Genomic DNA, 20249 nt, shown 5'->3' on the forward strand with positions numbered 1-20249 from the left:
AGAGTGTTCACAATTCTCTTGAAAAATCTGTGAAGATTCTGTTTTCTTTGTCTTGTTCAAATGTCACACTCGGAGCCAAGCGTGGAACTTGACATTGCTAATTTCTGGTGAATGCCAGTGGTGCGTTCTGGATAGTTCCATCATCTCTTATATCTCTTCGTTTCAAGCATCAGTCAAAATAAATTGGTATGGTATTTTTATTGCTGTCCTTTTAAAATATCATGTTAAAGCAGGCTACACTTTGTTTTGCGGAGTTAGTAAGGTTGTCCACAAAGAGACTTCATCTTGATGTGCTGCCTCTGTAGAGGTTACAAGCTTTTGACATAGTAGCACAAAAAAGTTTCATACCTACTCACTTCCTATGTGCAGAAGCATTAGTGTAGGAGAATCAAGTTTTTAAAGGGCTACCCAAAACAAATAGGAATCATAAAAAGCTAAAGAAAACCTCTCTTTTAGATGACTGCTTGAGCTTGCTACCTGTTAGTTATGACAAAGTATTTCAGTAGCTTGTAAAGTAAAAAAAAAATACTACTAACTTGGAGTTAGTAGTATTTCTGTGAGGTTCGTGACCCCTTTATATTTACTGCAAAGTAAGATAAGGCACTGGTTATAACAGGCTCCTGTAGTTTGCATACATATATATATATATATGTGTGTGTGTGTATTTCTGTTAAAATACTTTGGAGTGTTTCTCTGTGTTTTTCAGCTAGATGCAAACTGTCTAAATCAGGCATGAAGCCCAAGCTAATACACTGTACCTTTCAGCAAGGGCTTTATTCATGAGGCTTAGAGGAACGTGAAATAACTTTACATAGCTTCTAGTCAGCTTGCAGCATGGGGAGAATGCACTTTCATCTGCCTGTAAAGCTGTGTAGACATGCCCTTGATCTAGAAGGGTGTGAGTGGGTAGGGAGTAGGGAAGCAAATTGTAATACTGTAACAAAATTTTCAAATTTTCAGTGCCTTGTGACTTCCTCCATCTGGTTCCCAAAGCTGTTGCAGGAGTATAGGGGTACTGACCTAGCATGTCACCACTTTGATGATGCACATTCTGTGCTCTCAGACTAGCAAAATGTTTACTCAACTGCTCAATTTTAAGTGTATGCTTAAATGCCTTGCTGGAGAGGAAGCATAGGTCTTGGAATTCCACAATACCTTTGTTACTTCCAGGTAAACAGAAGGTTGGGGTTTTTTTAATGAGGTTAAGCAAAAAACTTATTTGAATCCCAACAGAGTACCAAAACTACTTATATTTATATACGTTCCTGGTGACACCAAGACTTAATGAAAAATCATTTCTTCCACCCCATAAGGTTAGAAGAAATTAGCACTGCTTGATATCAATGCAGGTATATAGCATAAATGAACACAAGCTTGAACCAGGATGTCTTCGGATAGAGTAAACAGTTTGAAGTGTTCTTCCATTTATAAGTTCTTAAAAGAAACCACGGGAAAAGAGGTAGGATTTACTGTGAATAGTGTATACTAAGATTCTTGCTGCAGGTACAATGAAGCATACTGTAGTAATTGGACATCAAGAGAAAGTCATACTCCTTCCTCTCTGGTGCTAATTTTAAACAGACTGAGTGAAATAAGTAATTCAGCCTTATATATTTGTTAATATATTAATAACAGAATCAAGATTTCTTTATCAAACTTGGCAAACTTTATCAAACTAATACCTTGTTGCCATGTTTACTTCATGCAGTATATTGCATATTAGTGTACACACATAAAGAGTATTTGTTAACTAGACAAATAAAATGGTAATAATTGATGGCATGGATTTATAGTTTGGGAGTAGGTGTACACTACAGGCTTTTTTTTTTAATTTTTTGACATTTGAAATAGGACTGGTTTGATAATGAGATTTGGATATGATCCATTCATTAAGAAGAAACTAAAGTCAGTTTTAAAAGGTTTAGCTCTTCAAATATCTAAACTTCTAAGAAGCACAAAGCCTTTTGTTTCTGTGGGGTTCTGTTTAGTGTGTCATTCTGTGTCTTTTCTCAGGTTTGAGTACAGCAAGAGCTGGGACCACCTTTGTTTTCCACATCAATGGTGTGCCTAGAACTGCGTGGTTCTGGGACTCTTATATGGTACAGCAGAACAAATAAATGACGATGATAGTGGTTCCAGATATTTTTAGAGTTATTCTTCCTTTTTATAGGGTTTTGGAGCAGTTAAAAGCTTTTGTTAGTTTTGGTTTCCCCTCTCTTAAAGTAAGTGGTATTACCCGGTGTTACAGGTAAAAACACCAAGCCAGAAGGAGGTATAGACAGCAAGTAATTAGCTGCCATGGGAAGCAAATACAGGCTGCTTGGTCCCCAGTGCTTTGCTTTAACTGCTACATTGGGTTTCCTCCTATGCTCACTCCCAGCTACTTTACTAATGAGGAAAATTGGCATTTATCGCATAGTACAGTTGAGAAGTGCATAATCACTGAGCACATTAGTACTCCGAGAGTCCTTTTAAGAGATCGTGCTAACGTATATTTTCCAAATAAACTTTCCTGTGCTGCTAATATTGTAGATTGTTAAGGCAAGAAGAGCTTTTATAAGATAATGGATACAAGTGTGTGCATGTGTGTGAGGGAGGTATTGTAAGGTTTTGTAAGGTGGAGGGGTTTTTTGTGGGTAGTTATTTTTGGTGTTGTAGCTTGGAGCAGCTGCTGACTTTCCTTTGCTTAGCTGTATTTTAACTTTTAGACAGATGAACTTAGACCCTGATCCTCCTTTTCCCTTGTGTTTGTGTGTGAGTGTGCATAAAATAAAATATATTTATTAAAACATATACTATAAAGTAAATGTGATTTCCTGTACCCATCCATTTGTCTTGACCCCCATATAATTCAAGAGAGGTCAAGGGATTCCATGGGAAGAACTTTCTTAAAATGGTGAGTGCAGATGTTCCATCGTTTAATGTATGGGGAACACGAGAAGTAACACTGTGAACGTGTGCCTCCAAATGTGAGATAGGATCACTGCATGTAACTTGTCCTTTTGTATGAGAATCCAAAGCTTTCTGAACTGGCTGGGTTGTCCCAGGCAGACAAAACAGTATTCTGCTTGAAGTAAGTGTGACTGTGGTCAGGGGTAAATTTGGGGTGAAATTTGACTGTTTAGAAAGAAATGCTGATGAAGAAGGCAGAAATTAATTACTTAATACTGTGCATTGAAAAGCACCTTCTACAAGACCAAGCAAAGAAACACCTGGAAGGCTATTTAGGACAGGGAATGGGTGGAATGAGTTACAACCCCCAGTAGTCTGCAGTGGGCATTAACTGGCTGAAATGATATCATCTTGGTTGTACCATGGAAAAGAGATGAACAGAAGCCAAATGGAAAAGTCTTGCAAGAATACCTTCACCCTTGATGGTGGTGTTGCCATTACTGGCCTGTAACATTTGCCTAAAAGAGATCTCCCTGGCCCTGTGGGTGCTGTGAGTTCCCAGAGCATTTTGCTCTAAAAGATAGGCTTATCCTCATCTGGTTGGGAAGCAGCTTTCAGCTCCAGCAAGGATCCTCCAGAAGAGCTGAGACCTGGGGACCAAACTGGTTCAGTGATTTTTAAGCTTACTGACATGTTTCTGCCCATCCTCTGCCTCAAGTAGATGCCTTGCTCAAAAACGGAGCTGCGGCCCCTTAGTCCCATAAGTGTCTGTCTTTACAAAACATTAGGTTGTGCCTGACAAAGATTTTGAGTTGATTCTGTTCTGTGAATGAAATGGCTTGGTTTGTTTAAATTTTTGTACATCTCTGACTGGTATGCTCTAAAAAAGTGGCGTCTTTAGTGTATGAGAATAGGATTTTGCAAAAAAAGACCCAAATACAAAAAGGTCTGAACTTGTCTGGTGTAAATGGATGTACTATACCAGAATCACTGGTTATATTGAGTGAAAATACAGATCAGTCACATTTTCTGTAGCATTGACCATTTTCAAATTTTGCAGCTGATGTAAGCAAGCAGCAGTTGGCAGGTATTATTGGCGATTGTCTTCCCAAGCACCTGATGGCAAATGGAGAAAAATACAATACTTACTTAAATAAACAGGACTAACTTTTGAGGCCAGAAGATGATCAAACCTGTCCTTTAGGATAAACCTGTCTTGCAAGATGAATAGCTGTGAGTTTGTGCAATAAGGATGCTCCCTTTCTGCAGGACAGGTAGAATTTTTTGAGCTAAAGGATGTAATTTTTTGCGAGGCTTTGCTGAGGTTTGCAGTTTTGGGGTGTGGGGGTTTTTTTTGTTTATTTCTCTCTCCTTAACAGAGAAGCTCTTGCTGATAGCAGTGCCAAAACAAAGGGCTAATGGGGACTGGTCCCAGAACCATGATTGTCAGGGGACTCGTATACTTGGCTGCCAGACCTGAAACTTCTCATAGAACTTTTATGCTCCACATGTTGTTTTGTAGTTATCATCCTGATGAGACAGGCTATGGCATCAAAATGACACTGGCTAATTAAATGTCAGCAGAATCAGAAGCTGTTGCAAGGCTTTTACACTTAGATTGCCAAGACTGAAACAGAAGCCAATGATGCACATCACCCTCCTTGCGGCTCATTAGGGTAGTATATAACTCCACGTTCAGCCAGCTACAGTATAGAGACACAGTATGGAGGCTGCCACAAGGGCTTGACACTAATGAGCACCTGAAAGATTAAACAAATGTCTGTGGCTGCTGTAAGGTCTCAGGTTAAAACCTTGGCAACTTGTCCTTCGATGTTTTCTTTTTCTCTGCTTCTCCTTGGAAGTATCCACCTTAGAATCCTGTCATGACTTTGATAGGGATCTACATGGGGACCTCTGTTTTCCCTCTAGTGTCCTGGTGACTTAGGCTGCTAAGAGCTGCTAGGATTCAGGTTAGAGCTCTTTACCGTAGGCTGGCCACAAAGGTTTTAGCTTATTTTTATTTTTCGGGTTCTGCTTCTCTAGGGGAAGATCAAGTGCCTATTATACATGTGTGTGTGTTTTATTATATGTAATACTGATGGGGGATATATCCTGTTTGGCTGTGGTGACTGTGCATTTCACTAGTGCACAGGTGGCCTTAATATTTCTGCTTTGTGGGTTTCTTCTTCTATCTTTAACTTCTGTAATTCTGTGTCCTTGTGTTTTGTGGTTTACAAGATGTTTTTGTCATTGGGAAATATGTTGTATTGGTGTTAGGACCCAAACGTTACACCAGAAGAAATACCCTTTCTTTGTCAAATGCCTGCATTGTGAAATCTTCACATTAGTCTGTGGTTTTACTCTGAAAATTGGCTGTGGGACAATGACATACTGTTTAAAACATTCTCTGCTCTCAGTCTCTGTTTGCAGTCCTATATTAGTAATAAACATCCCATCTTTCTATTGCTATCTGAAGCAGCATGGGCTGGGGAGAATGACTTTAGTTTTCCTTTGGTTCTCTATCACCAGCAGGGCGGTTATTTAATTTCCCACTTCAAATATGGATCTTCATTTAGCTGTGTCCTCAGCCGATCTACATGGGAATGCCTCCGCTCAAAGTAGGCAAGCAGTACTGATTTATACTAGTAGACAACTTGACCTGTTGCACTCAAACTTTACTCTTACCCTAGAGCTCCCTGCTTGCATTTGGCATGCACAGTCTTCATTAAGAATGATGATATATGGGCAAAAAAGAGCACAGCTTGACTTAAAGCTTTTCAGTTGAAATTGCATGGAGGAGCATTAAGTAGAATTAAAAATTGTTTTACTTGTAAACTGTGTAAACTTAATCCAGAAGCCATTGAGAAACAGTAAATGTGGAACCACACAATGCCATCTTTACAAAGTCACTCTTCAAAGTAGACTGCACTTTCAGTTGCCCTCAACTGCAGCGTGTACATATTATCTGCTCAGAAATTTATGTAATGTAGCTACTTCATTCAGATTGCAGCAAACTCCCCTTATTAAGAAAGCTGTATTACACAAAGTTGTAATAGTCTACTGTAGGTGAAGACTTGCTCTGAAGGCAGAGCTGGAGCTTTTCCGTTAGAGGTGACCTTCAAATGAACCAAAGTGCTCTTTTTCTTATAGCTAAAGCACATCTAAAACATTTTACTCCTAAGCTAGGAGGAACTTGCTTTGTTTGTTTTGAGGGGAAGTGAGGGTAACCTTGGAAATATCATGAAAGTGAAGTCTGGTCTTAATATTGTAGCAGTTAATAGGCCTCAGATATCTGCATTGTGAAATTCTACACCTTAATTAAAAATGGGGGGGCATCTTTTCTGCTTCATTATCCCTCTCAATTGTTCAGTAGTCATTGAAGTAATTACAGGTTAACAAAAATAAAGAGCATTAAACAGAATGTCAAAATACGTCTGATCCTCACAGTTGTTCAGTTTTAACTCTCATCTCCTCTGATGTCATAATTTAATTAGATATCTCACTCATCATAGAGTTTTCCAGAATAGACAAGATCTGAATTTGTAATCTACAAATAGGCAGAGCTACCTCAGTTGCCATCCTCTTTATTTTACTTATTTTACACAGCATAGGAAACTGAAAATGAATTCCACCTTGCACATTTTCTGAGGCAGCTTTGGGAATTACTGATTAAAAGTGTCCAGCTGTGAAATTTAGTTTTAACAGCTGATTATGTTTTTCTATACCAAAAGTGATCAGCTACTTATGACCACCAGTAGTTTTACGGGCACAAAACACCTTCAGACATGCACATGGATAAGCGTCTAATCAACCTAGGGTTAAAGAAATGGTTTCTCAGCCATTATGTATGGGCAAGGATTTCCAGAATTTGTTTCGTGAATGATGATCTGTGGTAGCCCTAAATGAACTTGGTCTTTCCAGCCTTTTCTTTCTGTGAGTCTGAAGAGCACCATTTAGCTGTTAGTTGGTTGGGTAAAGCAGCATTATTTGTGAATGTTTGATAAGGAGAGAGATGAAACTTTTACCCTTTTGCTCTCCCACCAGGAACTGTTATTTCATAAGTGCCAGGTGAAAGTGCTGTCTTGAGGACAGTAGCCATAACACAGAGTTGGAAAGAGCAACTCACCATTTTATTTTCTCTTCTCTCTGTTCCTACACCCCTAATTATTTTTTTTAAAGATACTTTGCTCTGCTAATTGGAGGGTGAGGCAAACATTTAACAGCATGATTGAAAAATCTGGAAAATCTCACCGCTGTAATTATTTGAAGAGAGACATGTCTCAGTTCCTGTCCATCTCCACACTTGGTAACTGCCCTGTTTTGTACCCCATAAAGTATATACATCAAGACCCCTGCAGAGATTAGGAAATACATGTCTTTTGTGAATTCGACAGCTATTTGCTTGCTACTTTAGTATCTTATGGTTTTGACCCTGAATGACCAAGTTACGGTTTTCTGCATGCCGTAGAAATACCTGTTGAAGAGATGGGATGCTAACAGGATTGGCTATGAATAGACTTTACTTTGCTATTGCTGTGACAGCTAAGAGGTGCGCATAATGGCCATACTCAGGTGCTTGAATCGTGGAGGCTAAGCCGTGATACCAAGTTGAAACTGAGGACTTAAGCCTCTTTAATGTGCATTGAAGATTGGTAGATGGCTTATCCCAGCCTCTACACGTGCAGTGTGTGTACAGTGACCATCTTCCAAGCCATACCTGCATGTAGCAGAGTTTATGGTTGTATCATAGATTGGGTTGATGAACTGCATCGAGTTTAAGGGGTCGCAGTGTGCAAAAGACACCATGACACTATATTGCAAATGTATGAGATGAGACCTAAGGGTGGGAAAACATGAAGAGGGAGCCAGTGATCCAAGTCTCACACTTCAGGACAAGGACTGAGCTGGTTTCCATGTAGTCTGGGTAGGCCCTGGAGAAAAAAACCAAGCCCATTCTAGAAGTATCAACCCATGAGTTACTTTCTTCTCTACTCTTGGTGCCAGAGGAAGGGAGGTTGACTACCAGTCAATGTCTTCTAGTCTTACGGCTTACAGAAGGCTTATGTCCATACTTAAGACTTAAAGACTTAAAACTGTGGTTGCCTTCACCACATTGCCCCCAAAATAAGAGTCATAAGCAGTTCCTCCTTTTGTTTGTGCTAGCCTTCCTTTTCTTTAGAAGCCACATATTAGACAGCAGTAGATAGCTATTTGGCAGAGAATCACTGTTCTGAATAAGAAGAGAAACCTAGAAAGTAAAGTGCTTGATAGTAAAAGGATTTTGAGAGCTCCTCAAAAGGGTATGCGATTCACAGCTCTCTTGTCTCAGGTTTGTGTGTATATTTTGTATGTGTATGAAGTGTTGGTGGCTTTCAGAGGTGAACAGTTCTCTTGCTGTGTGGATTTGGGATCCATATGCTTACTGGTCTGTTGCTGGTTTTTTTCTTTCTCAGACTGGGTGAGAATGCCAGTAAGGTCGTATTTGGGGCACAATATTTTATCTGCCTTTCATAGAAGTTGTATGTATCTGGGATCTTCTTCCTCGTTATGCTGTGAAGAAGTGTAATTGCAGTAACTCTGCTCTCTTTTTTCTTCCTTTTCCATTGAACTTTCTTGTTATCTCCCCATAATCATCTGACTCTTCCATCATCTCCTTATTTCCTTCCATGCTGTACTCTCCAAAATTTTGTCTACAGCAGTCATAGAAGGCAGTCTACAAGTGCAGTTGTGTCATCCTGTTGGACCACTCTGGATTTCATTCTGCTGTCCACATCCTATATTCAGAATGGTCAATGTACACCAAAAAGCAAATGTGACCAATGTACACATTGCGTTGGTTTGGCTCATGTAGGCACAGCTGCCCATGACAGTTTACACGTAGCCTGCAGAGATGTTTCACAACCCTTGCCCTCAAATTAATTTTATTCTGTTGCACCACATTTCTTCTGACCTGAACTTTCCCCACACATACACTTTATTTTTTTGCAAGTAAGCTTTGTCTGTGAAAGAAATTACAAGGACGACAAACGGAAGTAAATCTCATTAAAATATTAGCAAGTGATTTTGTCTTCTGCTGGCTTTCATCAGGGATAAAAGAACAGCAAAACCACAGCTAAAATAGCAATAAAATTACTATGGGGGCTGCAAACATAATAGTAATAGAGATCACTCAGCTGTGGTGGTCTTTTATGTGATAATGTCGAGGTGTTTTATTTATCCCTTCCCTATGAGGTAGATCACTATTATCCATAATTTGTAGCGTGCACCACGTGGAGGCTGGGGAGGAGAGGTGGTGTCTCAGAGGTTACACGAGGCCATGGAAGACCCAGCAACAGAATCCAAAGCGTCTGGACCACCCGGGGCCCTGCTCATGTACCACAAGTCATCAGGGGAAGATTAACTCTAAACCCTTTTGGTTGCTCTGTACAGTATAATCAGCTAAATGAAATCAATGAATACTTGATTTGAGAGTCTCCCATTGCTCCATCCCTGCTGTTCCTAATGTTTGTTAACAGATTGCTTTGTGGTAGAGTGCAAAGGTGCTGCTCTATAAAACTGTAATGACTTCTGGAAAGGAAGTTGCCCTGTGTATTGCAGAAAGCACCATTCAGTTTTGATTGGAACATGGGGAGTTGAGAAGTTGTTATTACTGTACAGCCAGTTGGAATAAAAATTTCTGCTCAGTTATGGTTAAGATGACATTTCCTTTTTTCTTGCGTTCTCTGTCTCCTTGTTTACTGATGGAATAGGAGTGTTCTCATTTGCCCTGGGCAGGGAGCTGGCATGTGGTAAGGTCCTGGCACGCTGAGGAAGAGGATCTCATTTTCTGTCTCCTGTCCTCTTCTATCTCTCACCCATCCTGTTTGCTACTCCCTTGACTTTCTCTTTGCTATTGTTTCTTGGTTCTTGGGGGTTTTTGTTGTCAGTCCCCAGGCAGCTTTTTCATCCTTCCTTGCTCTCTAAGCAGAAAATGAAGTGTTTGCTGAGATGAGTTGGGTTTCCCCTTGTGTGAGGGGGTTTGGTGGCACCAGATTTCACACTACCTGGCTCCAGGCACCAAGGGACTGAAAGGGAGAAAAGAGGAAGAGATTGTGCCTGTAAATGAGCCCCAGCTGCATGAGTCTATTTGCACAGCAAGGTGAAACTAATCTGAACAGATGCAATTAATTCTGCTGTTGCTACAAGTTGTATTTTGTCTCGTTTCTCCCTGGTGAAAGACCACTGGCCTTTGGGCTGGAAACCCACACTGCGGTAGGTCTGATTACTGACAGGGTAGAGATGAAGATAATTTACAGCAGATCTATCAGATGTCATGCATTGGGCATCAGGTCTGTACAAACAGCTCTTGCCTCACTTTCCCCAAGGTCTAGTTCATGAACTTCCAGGACTGTGTAGTGGCCTCTCTATGCCCTGACGTGCTAAATGCGGCTGGCTGGCACTCCAGAGTGTTGGCTAGTGAGCTGCAGCTGCAGCATGGGGTAAGGGCAGAGAGGGCACTGCACAGTCCTATAGGTTGCAAGAGCACCACGCATCCAGTTCCCCCCCCCCCCAAACGAGCTCCAGTCCCCAGCACGCACCCGACTGCTGCCTAACCCAGGGTCAGGAATGCCTGTGTGCCAGTATCTCCCCCATCAGATAAAAGCCTTACTGCTGCCTTAGAACAGTGAGAAGAAACTCGAGAGCTGGTAAAAAGAATACAAATTTTTTTTAATATAATTTTGTTTCTATTTTTTTACATGTTTGTAATACTTCTTAATAGTAATACTGTAAATAAGAAGTGTTTCAAGGCACAGAAACTATTTGTGTCTTTATTTGTGCTTCAGTTTTTCAGAGCTTATAGTACTACTCCATTGGCCTTTTCTAGAAAATCAGTTTAAGACATTTGATGCTTTGCGTGTGAACCAACTCTTCTGTGAAAACCCTGGCTGCTTACAGGACACTAAGCCTCACACATTTAGATCCCTTTATACCATTCTAGTCGTAAAAAGTTGCCTTTACTCCCCAGGTTTGGTAGTCTCAAAATGCTAGAGAGTGAAATAGATCTCACAGAATTTGAGGGTCTTCAGCCTGCTGTTTCTAGCTTGTATTTCTGTAACTCCTGTCCTTTTTGGGACCTGAAGAAAAGCCTGGTGAAACCAGCAGTTTTGACAGCCGTCTGGGCTGTGTACTGTGTTAGACCTCATGCCTCCAATGGGAACAGGGCTACAGAGAAGACCCTTGCAGTTTAGAAGTTACAACCAGGGACAGACATGTTCTTGTAAAAATACAGGAGCGGTCTGTTATACAGAGATAATGAAAAGTGAACACTTACTTTCTCTTTTCCCAGCAAATCTTTTAGATACACACACATATATGTACATATGTATTTTGGCAAAACAATCTAGTATCCCAAGTCACTGACTTATTGGCAGACTGATGACATGAACAGCTTTAAATCACTTTTCCTTTGAGAACGTTTAAATAACTGCATTTTTGTCTAAGGAAATCTTGACTTTAAAATAAAAAGCCTGCAGGAAACCTATATATTGTTGATTGCAAAAGTTGGTTCTGCTGCGGTTTTCCACGCTGCTGATCATATATGGAATCCCAGATGACTAGCAGATCTGATTTTATAATCATGTTGTGTGAGGAGTTTAGACTGAGTATTACTTGTAATTCTGTCATTTATCTCTACTGTTTCTTTATTAATGTCTTCAGCGTTCTTGGTCTGTCCTCAATCTTTCACATTTTGTACTGATGCTTTATTACAGTGTTTTCCAAATTTTTTAAGTAAAAATCTTTCAAGATGAACAACGGCTCTTCCTCAGGAACTGACTGAAAGCCAAATGATCTTTATTCATATAGCTATTGCCTTACCTATCCCCTCTTTGGAAATCACTGTTCCATTGTGTGCTATTGCTTCCTCGTTCCTACATGCCTTAGTGAGTAGTAAAATACAGTGTTGACATTTAAAATATTGTCACTGGCATGGTTGATGGATGAATGAATGACTGAGAGAGTTTTCTCCTCAGAGGTGATTTTTGGGGGGCTCTCTGCAAATTCAGGCTCTTGTGATGGTTGTTGTTTTCATATCAGTTACACTTGCTGTGCATTTTTTGAGCTTTGCTTTGCAAACATAAATGGGGCCGGTCTTTTCATTATAGTTGCTATGGCCATGCCCTTCCAGTGTCTTGTCCTCCAGCTGCCTTAAAAGATTTGTCCAGCACTTCAGAAATAACACTTAACTACATCACAGGAGTTAAATATGAAAAAAAGTCATTCAGAGCATGCACGGCCTTTACATGCCAGTCACAGACTGTCACCTAGGGTGTATTATAAGCTTGGATAAGCTTTTCTATTTTAGGTTCACAGTTTGTCACTGCATTGTTATTTTCACTGCTATGTCTCTGATCTCACAAAAAGCTCTGCACTGGTCAAGGAGTCTGTTGACATAGTCCCCTTTGCCCATGTGGGCCTTTGAGCTCATTACAGGGTGAAGGAAAGATCATGAAAGCAGAGCTTCACAAAACATTGTAGTTGCCAAATAACAGCATTTCTAAAGCTGTTCTGTGTCTTACTGTGGACCTCTGCTTCAGACCTGAGCTTTCACAGATTACTGTCCACACCATTCTTTCATCCATGTAGCTGTGACAGTACAGAAATATTAGCAGTGCTTATTATTGTGTCAATGTAGAGGAATCCATCCCATGTAGGAACTGCAATACAAGCAGAAAATAGATGGACCTTTGCCCCAAGGTTGCTGTCTGAAGGTGTCTACAGAAGGTAGACAGGGAGAGGCGGGGAAGCAGAAAGAAATCAAGTTATGAGCACTTATTGCCTAGCACTATTGCTGACACCTTTAGGTAGGTTTCCCTTCTGAAATCTGCCATAGTTCCTCCAGCTTGGTCAGCAATCCCTGGTTTCTGATGTGTCTTTGCTGACAGCCAAGGCGCTAGCACAGAAGATCCCAGCTTGTTCTTCAGATCATTTTGTCTAGTGCTAGTGTCGGGAAGCCCCAGCTGTGTGGTGCAGGGCTCCGTATGCACATCAGCACAAGACAGTCACTGTCTGAAAGCACATTCTGATAAAGTGTAATGAAGATCACTGAATATACACTGGTTTAAAAGTATGTGGCTGCTGTTCACATGAAACCTGATAGTGAAATTTGCACTGCATCAGCGCTGTCTCAAATCACCAGCAGACCGTTAGCACACTGTGCTAGTCAGTCCCATTACAGCACAAAAGGGCTGATACGGTTTTCCCTTTTAGTCCGTGTGGTAAGGGAACTTCTGTTACTGATACTTATCGAGAGATACTTTTACAGTAAAAGTTATGGACAGTTAAAAGCGTATCATGAAGCAATGCCTCAAGATTTCGTATGGTTTACAAATGGCATTTCCAGTTCTGTATACAAATTCAAGCATGTTTATATGAAGGTTTTTGTGGTACTAATGGAAATTTCTGAATCTATACATGTCCCTTTCTCCAAACCAGCATAATTGTAATATGAGAAGAACTATCCATGCATCCTTGACTTGTCACTTATTAGAAGACTCAAAATCTTAATGGTTGATGTTGGAGAAAAAAGGGTCAAGATACAGGCAAAGTTCCTCTATACTACAGGAGATAAAAAAAGGGGAATATATTTGCTTCTGGTTATGCTAATTCATCACTCCAAGCAGGGTGTGATTGCATTCTGTATAGTCAGTTCTTTTCTTCATATCTTATAGAAGAGATATAGCCAAAGTAAAGGGCATTTGGAAATGGACAAGGAAAATAATTGAGTCACAGAGACTCTTCTGTTTGAGGAGGGATGGGCAAGATAGGGATTGTTTTAATTTAAAGAAGAGACAAATAAGAGAGGACATGATAGTAGTGTCCAGAATGATGAATGATACAGAGAAGGTGAATTAGGTGCTCTTGCTTGCCTTTTCGTAAATCAGAAGCAGAGGTACATTTAATAAAGCTGAAAGGCAAAGACAGTAACACTGTTTAAAGGGAATTTTTAAACAGTAACTACCTTGTTTCCACAAGCTCATCTTGTATGAACATCATGGTATGGCATATCCCTTTGGTCAGTTGGGGTCAGCTGCCCCGGCTGTGTCCCCTCTCAATGCCTTTTGCACCCCCAGGCTCCTCGCTGGTGGGGCGGGGTTAGAGGCTCTGTGTTGACTCTGTGTGAGAACTGCTCAGCAGTAACAAAAACATCCCCATGTTATCAACACTGTTTTCAGCACAAATATGAAACACAGCCTCATACCAGCTACTATGGAGAAAATTGCCTTTATCCCAGTGAAAACCAGCACAGTGCTGCTAGAGCATGTGTTGAGGGGGATGCAAAAGACCTCTAGAAAATTAACTCAAGTTGTCCTGCTAAGCAGATGTTGTGGGCATACTGCAAAGTCTGTTGTCCTGGATCAGGTTGTATGGCTTGTGTAAAGGAGAAGAACTAGTCAGATAGTCTTAAAAAACCCTTTTAGTCTTAAAAATAAGTGGAAGTTGCATAAGTTATTAATATGTGTAATGAGACTATCCGTACATTTGCTAGATGCAGTAAAAACGTAACTATTCAAGGTAGGAATCTATTATTGATGGAAAGAATATTGCTGTGCAGTTGACCTCCATGTGATTTTTTGCATGTCTCCCTGAATATTTGCTTGTGACCCTTTTATAAAAGTCTGATGTTCTGCCACATTGTCTCAGGGCTCTACTGTCAGGGCCAAGCAGACTTCTGTCCATGAGGAAGTTGTAGGAGGCACATTTATTCTTTCTGAATATTCCTTTCTGGTGTTCTCTTGCTTTAGGATATTCCATTTATTATTAATCTTTAATTAACAAGTTTGTATCAAGATCCAAAAGAAAATTTATTTTGATCAATAGATTCTAGGGAACATCCAAAATAGAGTAAATTGTATACGTACCTCTCCTGTCTCCCTATTCTTAGATAAAAAAGGGGATGGTGAGACATGCAAATAGTTTATAAACAAGTGAGATCACTTTCTGGTCAGGTTATTACAATAGCTGTTTAGAACCATTGTTACTTTTAGACTTGATCCCAGACACTCTTTTTGTAGATTTGCAAATATTTTATAGTTCCTCACTGTACTGCGTTATTTCATGTAGTACAATTCTAATCCACCTATGGTGATCATCACTTCAAAGCCTAATCCTGTGGTCATTTTGAGTGCTGTGCCTGCCCCATTTCTAATGTCTGTGTCTAGTCCATTGTGGTAATGTCAGTGTAGTGATTAAGACCTGGATCACATCTGCAAGATGACCTTTCCTTTCCTGCCTCGTTTTTCACCACCTTAAAATAGGTGAAACGCCTCAGAGTGTCTGGATGAAAACCACTCACTGTGATACAGGGAGAATTGTGGTTTTAGTAGTGTTTCCTCATGCCTTGTAATTAAGTCTTTGTTTCTCACTGACCTAAGGGACGTCATGAATGCATTTGCTGACATTCTCAGTGTTAAACTTTATGCAGCTATCGAGCATTTAAAAATGTTTACTATTCAACAAGAACAGATGTATTTTATGGGTCCTGTAAAGTATATAATTTATAGACGTTTGTAGGAGATATATATTTGTGTGTTTGTGTGTGTGTACATATGTGCTGTGTATATAAACTGTACGGTTAAGAATGTATTTGCCTGCCGTTGCAGTTCCAGCTCCCTCTTAAATAGTTACATGTTATCCTGGCAGCCCTGAAATACCAGCCTACAACATGGTGAAGAACAGTTTAGCCATTTGAAATCACAGAGAAAATTTAATTGTAAATGTAATTACATAGTCATATGTATTCAAATTTTGTATCTAGACTTAAGTGAAAAGAAGCATTCAGTCTAATATTTTGGCATTTGTCAAAAGCCCTCCAGAAACCATCTAGGCTGCAGGCTAAGCTGCCTTTCATAAATCTTAGCCGAAGACTTGCTAGTGACTTTTTAAGACTAAATTATTTCTATTGTTCTCGAGTAATTACATTTTTGTTGTTATCTGTGGAAAGAGCCCCACTGGATTGAGCATGTAAGTATATGGGGGTGGAGGGGCAAGGGGGATTTGTGTTAGTTAAGTGGAGATGATAAAGCTGAAAACATAGCAGCAGGACATGAATCACATTTTTTTTCTTTTTCTAGTTGGCTCGTCACAATAAAACATTGCAACAGATGCTGAAGCCAGGGTCAGATCCAGATGAAGGAGATGAAGCCTTGAGGTATTATGCCAATCATACGGCACAGATAGAGGTAAAGAATTGCTCACCAGAAGATTGAATATGAGACAAGTTTGCATCTTGTGCATGGTGTATCACCTCTTTTTAGCTTCTGAACAGCAAAGCTTATTCAAATGGTGTAGATTATTTATGAGAAGGATGAACAATATGCTTTTGTCTATGGGAAAAAAAAAGGAATGCACCTATATTAAAAGTGGCTCCAAATAATCATTTTACAGTAGCTTTCCTGTGTGTTACCAAACATGTTTTGTTAGGGAAATAATGACTGCGGATAGTAGCTGTGTCATGAAGTCAAGAATAATCTTGTATGGTACATCACTCAAATAAATAATCATGAGTTTCAAAGCCAGTGATGCTAACTGATCAAATTAAAAGTCTGGCTGGAGTACAAAGAGGTTTTGAAGTGGTGTAGACATTCAGCATGGCTTTGTTTAAAAGACCAAGGCTTGGCCTGGTTCATCAATTCTGTTCTCTATTTTAAACTTTACCCCTGCCATGGATTGGATTTGGATCAAGATCCACAGAGGTATTTAGGTTCTTAACTCTTATATCTGTTCCTGTGCTTTTACAGATTTCATGGGATTATAGGCATCAAGTTAGGAGCTAGGAACTGTAGTATCTCTAGTCCTTAGTGACTTTGTAAAGAGGAGAATTTCTATGGTGCAAAAAGCAGCTGCTGCAAGAGACAGCAGGAGGAAGAGACATCTGTCTCTCTCTTGGAAATGCTGTATCAAGTCCAAAATTGGCCGAGTATAAAAACTGCACAGTATGGTTGCACACAGGCCCAGCTTGAATCTGAGCCAATAATTTTACCTTTAGGTCCCAGGCTCCATCAACACAGGACCTGTGCTTGTGTCAACACAAGCGCCTCAGGTCCGTATCGTCCTGGCTACCATCAAGACAGGCCATGGCTGGGTCCTCCTCTGTTTCTCACCATCCTTTTTGCCTGATACTGGTCACGTTATCCCACCACAGGATAGATGGAAGCTCCATGGCTGTGATTTTCCAGAGGGGAGCTCAGTGCTCCTCTTAACATATTTTAATATTTTGGGTGCTGCTGAGTTATCTCTTAGGAATTTTCAGCTGAGTTATCTGTAGGTAGGTTGTAAATTTAGGCATTAAACAAGCACTGTGGTCTGCTTTTACGTGGCTAATAGCTTCTTCCTTGTGTAGTTTCTGAAATGTCCTAAAACCTCATGGCTGCAAAGCCTGTTCCTCGAGCAGATATGGAGGCCTGTTTTTTAAGTGGCATTCTGCAGAGCAGCATATGCAGCTTACCTCTTTGAGTCCCTGACAGAATTGGAGATGTGCTGTCAGCTTCCTTCACTCACCCCACCAGGTTAGCTGCTAGTCACAGTCCCATTGCACAAGTGCTGGCCTGAGACACAACTATTTACTTAGGACACTTAAAAATTGCCTATTCAGATTTCATATAATGCACATGCCCATGGGCAGACACGAGCACGATTATCCTTCAACTCCAATTCAAATGTGCTTGACTATGTTACCCTTAAAAGTGACTTAAGACAGGTGGTCTTTTTAGTATGTTCACATAATAAATACGAATTAACAGAGAGAAGGGAGAGTTCTTTAATGCAGGACTGTGACTGGAAAAGTGAAACTCTATAGCATTGCTGCTATATCAAATGTATTTTCACTGATCTTTCTCTGAAAACAGTCCTAGATCTGTTTGGCATTTCAGATATAGCTCCCCTATATCAGGGTATCTCATTTGTTTGATTTGAAAGTCAAATAGTGGGTTTTTTTCACTGGTGGCTGTGCAGAGACATGGGTCTAGGAGTCAAAATGAGTTTTCTACCCATTTCGGTATGTTCAGTAATGCAGAGTCCATGATCAGAATAGGGAAGGAATTTTGATGACCGTGTGGTGAGATGGAATAAAACTCTAGCTCACTCACTGATAACTCAGTAGGCCCTGAAATACAAACAATGCAAAAACCTTGTTTTTTTGCCAAGTAAGAAGATAAAGACTGACAAGATATGGGTGCTGTCTGAGTAACAAAGTGCTATTTTTGCATATTCACCTTCACAACTTATCTCATCATAGAAATAGACTCAAGGTGAGAAAAGAGTTTCGTAATCTGAGCAGAAAGCCCTTGAACTCCTGTGCTGTTTACCGTGAGAGATTCGTTTCTATTTATTGCAAAATTGAAGCATTCTGAATTAGAAATTTTTTTATATTTGGGGGGAAGTTTGGATCTAGGTTTTGCTTGAGAGATATATTTGCCACCTTATTTTCAGGCAGGCTTTTGAAGATAGAAAAGCAGTTTTACTTTGTTTTAGGATTGATTGGTTCAACTTCATTGTAATGTTCAAATAATTTGTGCGTTAATTTATAAATAAAAGGGGAGCTGTTAACAAGAAAAGGTATGACAACATGGTTTGAAAGTCACTGATCCTGAAAAAAATGTGCATTTTATTTATAGATCGTTCGCCATGACAGAACAATGGAACAGATCGTCTTCCCTGTTCCCAATATTTGTGAATTCCTCACTCGGGAATCCAAAAGTCGGGTATTCAATACAACAGAGAGGGATGAACAGGGGAGCAAAGTCAATGACTTTTTCCAGCAGACAGAGGATCTGTATAATGAGATGAAATGGCAAAAGAAAATTAGGAGTAAGTATTGCAATTTCAAAAAATAGCTTAATTATGCTAAAACCTTGCTTTTAAGCCTTCAAATACTTTCATTTTAATAATACACTTTTCCTTGTTCACTCTGATACTGCAGCAGGCAAAACTGTTCAGAGCTTGAGAGTGTAGGTCAGCAGAGTACAGGTCAGCTGATGCACTTGCATGGCACCATAAAAAAAACATATATGGAGCAGTTAGTAATATAAGTAATGTGTTCAAGATGATATTTTGGACTCTGAAAGTTAAATTGAGGGATGGATGAAGTGGGTGTAGTTCTACTAAACTCAATAGAGTTGCACCTAATTAAGCCAAGGCCCCTAATATTTAACAAAAACATGTGTAGCTGCATATTTGAGGTTTGCAGATTCCTGAAAGACCATTAAAAACTTGTAAATGTCAGTCACTTAAAAACATCTCTCACCAGAACCTCAGCTGCTTTAAATCTGCCCGATTCCCATGGAGTCAGTTCCCCTCTGCCAGTTCACATCAGCCTTGCTTGACTAGGCTGCAGTATGTCCCAGTCTGTCAGCCCATACTGATGGTCCCGTCGTAGTGGGAGGGGCACATGTACCACCTTAAGATTCTTGCAGATCTGACAGGCACGGTCAAGATCATGGGGGAGAGATCAAAGCAGGGACCCAAAGAGGAGGTGTAGTGAAGCCAAGCCAGGTGCCCTGAGTTTCTTGTTTAGTTCACTGGTGGGCATTACAGCTGCTGGCCCTTGCCAGGAATGGGGCTGCTGCGGCTGCCGATGCCCTGGAGATAGGAGGCTCCTGCCAACTCAGCCACTGTCAACTCTGCCCTTTGCTTTTGGAGCAGAGAATCAAGGCTGCAAATTAATTAAGCATCTACAGTATCCTTGAGGGGTAAGGAAGAAAGTTATATTTTATATATGTATATATATAAAAATACACGAAAATGATCATTTCATTCACTGCTAAAATGCAGACGCTGTTGGAGCGGCACACGTCAGCTGCTCACAGCAGCATTATGCAATTGATTAGGAAGAAAGTGAAGAATAGGATCTATGGCGAGAACAGCAGGGAGTTTGGATAGTCAAAGCAATATGGTTTAATGTAGCATCCTTAACATGATGGAAACACGAATGTTAGTTGCAGTTTTTATAAATGTCAATTCCCAGGCTATAATTTTCAGAGGCAGTGCTAAGTCTTCAGTGTGAACACCAACTGGAGTACTGTGTCCAGCTCTGGGGCCCTCAGCACAAGAAAGACATGGACCTGTTCAAGTGGGTCCAGACAAAGGCCGTGAAGATGCCCAGGGGGCTGGAGCACCTGCCCTGTGAGGACAGGCTGAGGGAGTTGGGGTTGTTCAGCCTGGAGAAGAGAAGAGGAGACCTTAGAGCGGCCTTCCAGTACTTCAAGGGGGCCTGCAGGAAAGGTGGGAAGTAGTGATAGGATGAGGGGTAATAGTTTAAACTGAGAGAAGATAAATTTAAATTAGATACTAGGAAGAAATTCTTTCCTATGAGGGTGGTG

General features: G+C 40.4%; 1 protein-coding gene across 1 annotated transcript in view; it reads left to right on the top strand.

Moving 5' to 3' along the window:
• ITPR2 (inositol 1,4,5-trisphosphate receptor type 2) overlaps nt 1–20249 on the top strand; it is a 262967-nt gene that overhangs the window by 201288 nt on the left and 41430 nt on the right. The window contains exons 46-47 of the mRNA XM_086466499.1: nt 16005–16112; nt 18546–18738. Coding sequence (XP_086322625.1) covers nt 16005–16112; nt 18546–18738 — 301 coding nt within the window. The remainder of the gene's footprint in view (nt 1–16004; nt 16113–18545; nt 18739–20249) is intronic.

The sequence above is a fragment of the Leptosomus discolor genome, chromosome 1 (genome assembly GCF_034619465.1).
Source record: "Leptosomus discolor isolate bLepDis1 chromosome 1, bLepDis1.hap2, whole genome shotgun sequence".
NCBI lineage: Eukaryota > Metazoa > Chordata > Aves > Leptosomiformes > Leptosomidae > Leptosomus > Leptosomus discolor.